This window comes from Pogona vitticeps, chromosome 1 (genome assembly GCF_051106095.1).
Source record: "Pogona vitticeps strain Pit_001003342236 chromosome 1, PviZW2.1, whole genome shotgun sequence".
Taxonomy (NCBI): domain Eukaryota; kingdom Metazoa; phylum Chordata; class Lepidosauria; order Squamata; family Agamidae; genus Pogona; species Pogona vitticeps.
Window position 1 is genome coordinate 345957265 of NC_135783.1, and position 9705 is coordinate 345966969.

Below are 9705 nucleotides of genomic sequence, written 5' to 3' on the forward strand. Positions count from 1 at the left end.
TCAGGCATGGGCCAGTTCAACTACCTCAAGAAACAAACAATGCCTTGGCTTTTAACGGGCAACAACCTTCTGGCCACTGAGACGCCCAAGCTGCAAAGCTGTTGTCTTTTTAGGTTGAGCATTAAGCACCATTTCTGTTTGTTAGTTCACATTTACCTATTACTGACATAATATAATAAAAGAAGGTTCCCTGCTGACCTTGGGTCATTCACCCGGCCTGCTCGACCTCACAGGGCTGTTGTAAAGACAGAAAAACCCCATGGAAGCTGCCATGGGCTCCCCTGAGGAAAGGCGGGGCAGAACTGTGGGATAATGAGGAGGACGAATAAACAAAAATCTGCTGAAACAACATCGCTGAGAAGGCGGAGGGTGTATAAAAGAGCTGGTGCTCACACATAGCTGACCTCGCAGCTTCCCACACGCACAACACTGACCCACATAAGCACATACTGTACTGTACCCCCCTCACACACACACACAGTTTTTTGAGGGGCTGGGGAAGGCGAGCGTGCACGGCGGCCCAGCCTCGCGCACCAGCAGCCGCGGGGGCGCGCGCTCGCCCTTCCCTCCGTCCCAACCGCCGCTACTGCTGCTACCGCCGGTCCCTTTCCCCCGAAGGAGGCCTCTCCGGTAAGGCGCGCCTGAACGCCTGGCCAGGGTCGCGTTTGGCCTACGAACCGTGGCCGGAGGCTTCACCTTGGGGACAAGAAGGGAAGGGAGGGAGGCGGCCCCCTCTTCTCCCCCTTAGCGCTGCTCGGGAGGCTTGAGAAGGGCCAGCGGGCAGGCGGGCGGGCAGGCAGTCCAGCGGGTGGAGCAGGAAAGGGCGCGCAGGAAACGGTTCCTTCTTTTTTTTTCCTATCTTTCCCCGCAACTGGGCCAGAAACGCCCACAGCCCCCGCAGACGCGGGGAAGGCTCCGCCGGCCTCTCCCTCGGCTCGGGAACGGCCCCAACCGGTTCTCTGCCGACCGCCCTCGGCCTCCCCGCCAAGGCTGCTCTTTCTCTCTTTTTTTTTTGCAGGCTTGCGTGGCGGGCAGTGGGCAGCCGGCCGGCCGAAAGGCCTCCTCCCCTTCCCTCCCCTCAGCTCGTTTGCCTGCGAGCCCTTCTGGCCCCCAGGGGCGGGAAGCGGGGCTGCTTTCCCCACCTGCCCTTCCTCTCCCTCCCTCCCTCCCAGGGCCCGGGCGCGGCCCCTCTTTTCCCGCTTCTCTCCAACCGGAGGGGGACCGTGTTGGCCCTCGCGCGCCCAGGGGAAGGGGAGCGAGTGGGCAGCGATTCCTCCTTACGAGGTGTGTTTTTTGGGGGGGGGGGAGCGTGGCCCCTTCAGGCTTCGTGTACTGTTTCGCTTCCGACCGGGAGTGGGCAGGATTAGTGACTGACTCTCTCTCTCTCACACACACACACACACACACACACACCCCGCTGGTTTTTGCATCCCCCAGCTTTGCTCTCCAAACGTGGTGGGTCTTGGACTTTTGAAAAGGGCGCCTTGAGGGCATTCCCCCCCCCGCGTTAACATCTGGAAACACCTGGTTTTGAAAGTGAACCTCCAGCCGTTTCCGGTTTGGGTTTTGGGGGGTGGTGGGTCGGCGGGCGTTTCCTTTTTGGGTAGTCCTTCAGCCCAAGAAAGTCTTGGGTAGGTGGGTGGGCAGGACATGGGCCTCCACGCTGAGGAAAGTTGTCCACCCCTCTTTTAGAGGAACATTTCTTGAAGGGAGACTACCATGTCTTTTTTTTGGGGGGGGGGGAGAAACGCTTACGTTCTAAACAGCTCCCCGATATTTTGGTTTACGGGTGCAGGGAATGATTTTGTCTGAGGAGGTAATCCAAGAGCTGCTCAACAACGTCCCTTCCCTACCTTTCCCTTGAGTAAACATGTGGGGCTGAAACAGAACGGCATCTGGTACATGCACCCCAATAGCCATAAATTCATTTTAGAAAGAAGGAGACTGTTGTACACCCAGTCATAAACCCTGATTGGTCTATTAGGCCGAAGACAAAACCAAGCAGAAACAAAAATAAAGAAGACAAAAATGTTCTGGGACCTTTAAAGACTAACTGTGGTATTTTAAGGTGAGCTTTCATGGACAAGTCCACTTCCGTAAGACATTATCTGACAAATAAATATACAGTATAGAGTACAGACAGAGTTCCAACTCCTGTCCTCTGAAGATGCCGACCACAGAGACTGGCAAAATGTTAGGAAGAAAAGACTTAAGAACACAGGCAAACAACCTGGAAAACCCACAACAACCATCAAATATATAAACATTTGCCATGTAAACTCACTCTTATATAGTGGTGCCTCGCTTAACGAGCACACCGTTTGACGACGAATCCGCATAGCGATGCGTTTCGCTTACTGATCTTCGCATTGCGATGTTTTAGAACAGCTGATCGGCGGTTCCAAAATGGCTACCAGATCAAGGAAATGGTCGCCGGCAGCGTTTTTACGCCGAGTCCTCGCTTACAGAGGCGGCGAAAATGACGGCCCTATGGAGGATTCCCGCTTAGCGGTGAGTTTATCCCCCATAGGAATGCATTAAACGGAGTTTAATGCGTTCCTGTGGGGTTTTTTGCCCCATATAGTGACTTTTCCGGATAGCAACGATTTATCCAGAACGGATTATCGTTGCTATGCGGGCCACCACTGTATTTGAAGAAATGGTCTTGTCCATGAAAGTGCACAACAGATAATAGCAGTTCATCTTTAAAGATGCCACAATGTTTTGTCTTCTTTATTTTTGTTTCTGCTTGGTTTTGTTTCTTGCCTATTAGGCCAATTAGGGTTTATGACTGGCTGGAACTTCATGTGCACCACGGTCTCCTTGTTTCTGTTTTTGTTTCTTGCCTAATAACCCGTGCAAAGAAAACAGAACCAATATATATGTTAGTTGGTAAAAAATGGATCAGACAAGAAACAAAACAAAATAGATAATCTTTGTTTTGTTTCTTGTCTGATATATTTTTACAGAATAACACAACAGCCTCTTTTAAAACTACAGGTTAATTGGCTGTAGTTTTAAATGGAAATAAATGGAAACCCTGATTGGCTAGGAGTTTCAGTGGGTACACATGATAGGCTAAAATTTGCATTTAAGTGGAGAAGCCCTACTGATGAGTGCTGTGCCTGTGCGTAAGGTCATTTGCTGAATACATGGCTATAATGTAATTGAAATGAATGTAAAAGAACAGTGGGATAGAATCTCAGTGTAACTGCAAAACAATCCCCAGTCCAAAAAAGTTTGCCATCCTTGTTTCAAACACAGCCGTTTTATGCTTTTGTTATGATTTATTGCTGTTTTATGGGTTTATTCTTTTATTGTTTTGAAATTTACTATGTATATCATGGATGTCATGTCTTATATATTATTTTTATTCATTCAGTAAACTTCCTTGAGATAAGGTTTTATGAAAGCCGGTCATCCAATACCCAACATAAATAAATATATTTATTTTAGAATATTTATGGCTCATTTTTACACTTTCAATGGGAAGTTAGTTAAGAATTTTAGAAAATCAAGATACAAAGTTCAGAACTGGGTGATAACATTATTTATTTAAACCGATAAGCCTAAACCGAACATAATGCGAATGGAGGGAAAATCCCAGCTAGTGTAGTCGTGCGGAATTGCACTGTTGAGCAGGCAGTTGTGCAACGGACTGTTTGTATAACCTCTTGTGCAACCACTTGCAGAAAATGTGTCGGGTGTCACCCTCTGAAAGTACATAGCCACTAACTAGTACAAGAGGTTTTGTGCTAGGATAGTGACCTCATACAGCACTGACCATAAGAAATAATAGGACTATGCACTGATGTTAGTGTCCAAATCAGTCTGATTAGATTGATTTGTAACAAATCTATTCAAGTCTGATTAGAATGATCTGGATCAAAGGGGAATGGCCAGATTCTGTTCCTGAGCAGAGTGAAGTGACTGGGTGAAGTGAAAAGACACATTGTGTTTGTAACCAGGATGGATTTGATTTAAATCAAATGATTGCAATCATGATTTTAAAATGGATTTTATTGACAATTTAATTTTTTTAAATCATTTTTTAAAATTTTAACCATGATTAAAGTAAATTTATTTTTTTAAAAATATTGGTTTTTATCCATCCTGTTTAAATCACAAATCAAATGGGATTACTAAGATAACTAAAATTTAATAGTGGCTACTGTACAGCTCCCTAAAGCAAGTTGTGTGAAATCTGGCATATATATCTGTTCTTTGTTTTCCAACAAGTCAACAAGAGGCTCATAAATCACTTTAGATCTAGGGAACAAATCAAAATGCATGGGGTACATAATTCCTTTGGTCTAAATCAGAATACATTCCAAAACCCCAATTTAATATGCAGATTGAATTGGGGGTTCTAGACAGAGTCCAAATGAATGGAGATGAAATACATTTTGTAGAATATTATGTTTTAAAATAAATATGTTGTGAGAATTGCTCTAGCTTTCCTCTTAACCATTTATATTCCTTAGGAACTCCCTGCGGACCATGTTAGACCATAAATCCTTCCAGCTCAGTGCTGGCTGGACAGGCTGGAAGCAAGTCTCTGACGTTTCAGAGAGGGATTCTTCCCAGCTTTAGCAGGAAGGCCTAGGGATTGAGTTTGGGGAAGGATGTGCTTCTGCATTGGTGACGTGTGTTCTGCCTCTGCTTGTCATGGCCTTCCTTACACGTCTTTCCTTTAAGAAGTTCTCTTTTATCTCCTAGAAGCACCATGGATACAGCCAGCCACAGCTTGATTCTTTTGCAGCAGCTGAACATGCAGCGGGAGTTCGGTTTTCTCTGTGACTGCACCGTTGCAATTGGAGACGTGTATTTCAAAGCCCACCGGGCAGTCCTGGCTGCCTTTTCAAACTATTTTAAGATGATATTTATTCATCAGACAAGGTGAGAAAATGACGGTCTTTCGGGAACGTTTAAGGTTTCAAACACAGGCATGATTGCTGGTATGGATGGGGTGGTGGATGGTTCAGAATGCCCACTGGACCATTGCTGTGTGACGCAACGTCTGTCTTCCTTGTGAAATGCAAACCTGAGAAGTGAAGAATCTGAAATGCAAATCTGAGTAGTGTTATCAGTCTTCAGCCTAATGGCTTGCAGAGCAAAGTCTTGGCTAAATCAATACCTGGAGCTCAGATAAAAGGAAGCCTTTGTAAGGATGTCAGGATGCTTGTCTTTTTTATATTGGCTTAAAATATCATATATGTTTATTTGTACAGTTCATTTATCTTTTTTTAAAAAAATTAAAATGAAAATTAACTTCTTTTGTTTTTAAGTTGCAGAACCATTCCAGAAATTAGGTGTGATAGTGTTAGTGTGATAGTGATGCAAATAGAACAGGCTAATGAGTTGGCCAAGTTCAGATGACAGTCTGCCTTGTGATTAATGAGCCAATTTTTCTAAAGATACCAAGGTATTTGTCAACATTGCTTTGTGAATGATCATGCTACCTATTCCATAGAGGACTCCTTTATCCATGGGGTCAGTATCCGCTGAATCATTTATCTGAAAATATTAAAAATATTAAAAGAAAAAACCACAAATATCTATTTTTAACAATGAAGTTATAAGAACTGGCCATAGAGGGAAATATTTTTCCATGAAGTTATTATCAAAACTGGCCTCAAGAGGGAGCCGGAGACCATGCTATGTATAGCATTGGCTATTATAAAAGTGTCTGCTTTTTTCATCTGCTAGGGTACATTTATTACAGTGACATTTTGTTATTGTTTTTGTTATTTCCTCCAACTTCACTACTTATTCTCTATCTTAATTTGTATACCTAATTTCCACATGGGATAAATGTCACCCTTCTAAGATAGTGGACTGTAATCCTCATATTGGATTCTGTTGAAAAGTGCCATCTGTCTCTAAGATAATGCTGGTGCCTATGTTGCAAATCTTGCATTCCGTATCACCTTTAGGCAGGTGAAGTTGGCCTTTGATGTAATTACTTAACTCTCCTCTTTGTTTCAAGCAGCGAATGCATAAAGATTCAGCCAACCGACATCCAGCCAGACATATTCAGCTATTTGCTGCACATCATGTATACTGGAAAAGGCCCAAAACAGATGGTCAACCATGCCCGGTTGGAGGAAGGCATCCGTTTCCTGCACGCCGACTACCTTTCTCGCATGGCAATTGAAATGAACCAGATGCTTTCTCCAGAGGCTGTGCCTTCTTCAAACCTGTATGGGATTCAGATTTCCACCACACACAAGACTGTCAAAGAAAGCCTCCAGACAAAAGAAAGTTTGACAAGCCTCGGTAGCAGAACTGCTAATCAGGGTGACCACCCGCAGCTTCAGCTATCTCTAGCGATTGGGCTGGACGATGGCTCTTTGGACCAGGAGGTTTCTCATCCTTCGGTCCAGACAGCTGGGAAGCCATTAGAAGAGACCTCCAGCCCACCTGTGACTATAAAACAAGAGAAAGTGGACACGGAACCGGTGGTGTCTCAGAGTCACACGTCTTCGTCCCCCGATGTCAGGGGTCCAGCTTTTTCTAAAACCAAAATCCATTTATGTCAGTACTGCGGGGAGCATTTTGAATCCCGAAATAATCTACGTGAACACCTGTTCACTCACGTATCTGGATCGCTGCCCTTTGGGGTTCCAGCTTCAATCCTGGAAAGCAGTGACCTTAGCCAGCTCCAAGCTGTTAATGACAACCACCAGGCCATGGAAAGCCACCGCCTTGGCCCTTTTCTTCGAAGAGAGAATGAGGGCCAGTCTGAACATCCCAGTCGCAGCACTCTGGAGCCCTTGCCCATCGGCCAGCTCTCTCTCGTATCCAAAGACTCTGAGCCTGTGGAGTTAAACTGCAACTTTTCCTTTTCGCGGAAAAGGAAGGTGAGCTGCACAGTCTGTGGTCACAAGTTTCTGCGGAAAAGCCAACTGCTCGAACACATGTACGCCCACAAAGGCAAACACTTCAAGTTCAGTCGATGCCAAAGGCTTGGCAGTGCAGTGACCTCCAAGTTTCAGCCGTACGGTGACAGCTGGACTCAGAGTATGATGAAAAGTGCCGCCCTCACGCAGGCTCATGTCAACTCACAAACTGTATCAGATCCTGACCTCTCACAAGAGAGCATTGACACCATCCTGGTAGAATAGGGGGCTTTTTTTTGTTTCTTTTTTGCATCCTTTGTATTACATATGTTTTACATTCGTGCATTTGGTGCTCTATCTTTATGACTATTGCCAAAGGTGTCTTGTGCTCCTGAAAGTCTTGTTCTCTGTTCTCTTATGGACTTGGGGAACTCCTTATCATCCTACTCCAGTCTTGCAGACAGGAGGAAAACCATGCGGGAAAAGTTTGTGACATGATTGTATCCCACCTGTGTATTGGCCATAGAAAGAACTCCTGTGAAATGCAAGCAGATCTTCTGTGGTTTTGCATGTGTAAGGTTCTAGATTTGGGTTTTAGGACTGAGAGAGATCTTTACCTAAAGCTAGATGGACAATTGCTGTTAGTAAGAATTAGCCGCGGTAGCTTAAATGGCCTCTGGCCTGATCCACATCTAGGATGGCTTTATGTCCTCTTACCACTAGTTTTGTACTTAACCCCTCTATACTTCAAAGTGGGATGTTCCCAAATGATTTTAGCCTGATACGAAGTATGTGTGTGTGATTACAAACTGGGGCGTAGAGAGCCTCTGAAGTTCAGTTCCAGAATTAAAAAGTAATACTTTTAAAATAAATACAATTTCTGTTATTTTTCTACAACAGTAGGCAAGGCTACAGTGCTTAACCCTTTCGTAGTTAGATTAATCAAGTTAAAACTTTCTAGTCCATTTAGGCATGTATTTTATTAATGAGGTTGTAGTCTGTTCTTTTTAATTGGTTTCAATAAAAGGACTTACAAACCTTGAGCGGGGAACTATCAGCAACAATTCGCTGAAAGCCTTTTTTCCCTTTGCAGGATGATTCGCTTTAAGTGTATATGTTTCAGTGCATACTTAATGAAATAATACTTTTATCAAAAGCTTGCATAATCAACCAATTAAGATTTCTTTTACTAAGAGATAGAACTACCTTTAACAAAATCCCTCTTCCGTTTGGAAGCTGCCTTTATGCTATTTAAGCCACATTGGGTCCTTTTAAGGAGAAAGGTGGGGGTAAAAGTATTATATCTACTATTTTGGGCAAGAATCCTGTAGAAGAAATGACGTAGCCCTCATAATCAACAAAAGAGTGGGAAAAGCTGTACTGGGATACAATCTCAAAAATGATAGAATGATTTCAATATGAAGCCAAGGCAGACCTTTCAACATCACAGTAATCCAAGTTTATGTACCAACCACCAGTGCTGAAAAGGCTGAAATTGACCAATTCTATGAAAACTTACAACACCTAGAACTGACACCAAATAAAGATGTTCTTCTCATTATAGGGGACTGGAATGCTAAAGTAGGGAGTCAAGAGATAAAAGGAACAACAGGTAAGTTTAGCCTAGGAGTTCAAAAGGAAGCAGGGCAAAGGCTAATAGAGTTTTGTCAAGAGAACAAGCTGGTCATCACAAACTTTTCCAACAACACAAGAGGCGACTCTACATATGGACATCACCAGATGTGCAATACCAAAATCAGATTGATTATGTTCTCTGCAGCCAAAGATGGAGAAGCTCTATACAGTCAGCAAAAACAAGACCTGAAGCTGATTGTGGCTGTGATCATCAGCTTCTTATAGCAAAATTCAAGCTTAAACTGAAGAAAGTAGGAAAACCCACTGGGCTAGTCAGGTATAATCTAAACCAAATCCCTTATGAATACACAGTGGAAGTGAACAGATTTAAGGAACTAGATTTGGTGGAGAGAGTGCCTGAAGAACTATGGATGGAGGCTTGTAACATTGTACAGGAGGCAGCAACAAAAACCGTGCCAAAGAAAAGGAAATGCAAGAAAGCAAAGTGCTGTTTGGTCTTTTCCAGAAAGATATTCAACAATGGGGACTGCTACTGAAAATGCCTTTTTAAAAAAATACCATATTGTGATACCAGATGGCTGTAAGGCCAAGCCTTAGCTCATGGGTGGGCCTCTTAGTACCTCAGTTTACCCCTTAGCTTAGATGATGGAGAAACGTAAGGGGAAACGTGAAAGACGATGGTCTTTAATATTAGTGAATTGACCAATTGATTACCAATATTTCTGTGTGGGAAAGAATAATTCTGGTGGGAAGAGCACACTGGTAGATAAGCTTCCACAATCAGCCCCTTGCCAGAGACTTCCTTTCCTGAGAAACAAAATGGATGACCTCTGCTAGAATGGTGTTCGCTATCTGTTGACTCGGATCAGGATGGTTCTGTAATCGGCTGAAACCATTTTCAACTGGGATGGGCAACGTGTGGCCTTTTCCCCAAGTCCTTCCTCCACTGAGCTCTGCCCTCAAATTTCATCCCCTGGAAAGACAATTTATATCCTTAGAAGCTTCAGGAAGAGTGTGATGTGCTCCCCCCAGCCCTGCTTGAGGACAAAAAGGGGGCCTTGTTTCGAAATGAGAAATGACTGGCCAGTGATCTGCCATTGGGGTGTGGGGGGCAGAATCAGGAGGGTGAGCAATTAGGGGACGGTTGAGGGAGTATTAGGGTCTGCCACCATCCAGAGGGAGGGTAAAGGAAGCCATGGACTCTTTCTTGCATGTCACCTTCCCCTGTTCTTTGGCATGTTTCATAATTTATTTCCTTAACCAGATT

At 44.2% G+C, this 9705-nt stretch overlaps 1 protein-coding gene across 3 annotated transcripts; it reads left to right on the top strand.

Annotated features, from left to right (window-relative positions):
• The first annotated feature begins 350 nt into the window (after nucleotides 1–350).
• ZBTB25 (zinc finger and BTB domain containing 25) lies at nucleotides 351–7885 on the top strand. 3 transcript variants are annotated; one of them, XM_020800768.3, is made up of 3 exons: nucleotides 351–630; nucleotides 4720–4899; nucleotides 5993–7885. In XM_020800768.3, exons 2-3 carry the CDS (start codon nucleotides 4727–4729, stop codon nucleotides 7125–7127), a joined length of 1308 nt encoding a protein of 435 aa, XP_020656427.3. In that variant the 5' UTR covers nucleotides 351–630; nucleotides 4720–4726; the 3' UTR covers nucleotides 7128–7885. The 3 variants fall into 3 exon arrangements, with proteins under 3 accessions (XP_020656427.3, XP_078239815.1, XP_072842881.2); XM_078383689.1 differs by lacking the exon at nucleotides 351–630 and adding an exon at nucleotides 797–1284; XM_072986780.2 differs by lacking the exon at nucleotides 351–630 and having other exon boundaries at nucleotides 1392–4899.
• Nucleotides 7886–9705: the final 1820 nt, after the last annotated feature.

What these genes read in the sequence shown, in the direction of transcription:
- ZBTB25 (XM_020800768.3), top strand. Translation starts at nt 4,727, where the DNA reads ATGGATACAGCCAGCCACAGCTTGATTCTTTTGCAGCAGCTGAACATG. An exon ending in ATATTTATTCATCAGACAAG is followed by an intron (nt 4,900 to 5,992) that starts GTGAGAAAATGA and finishes TGTTTCAAGCAG; the next exon opens with CGAATGCATAAAGATTCAGC.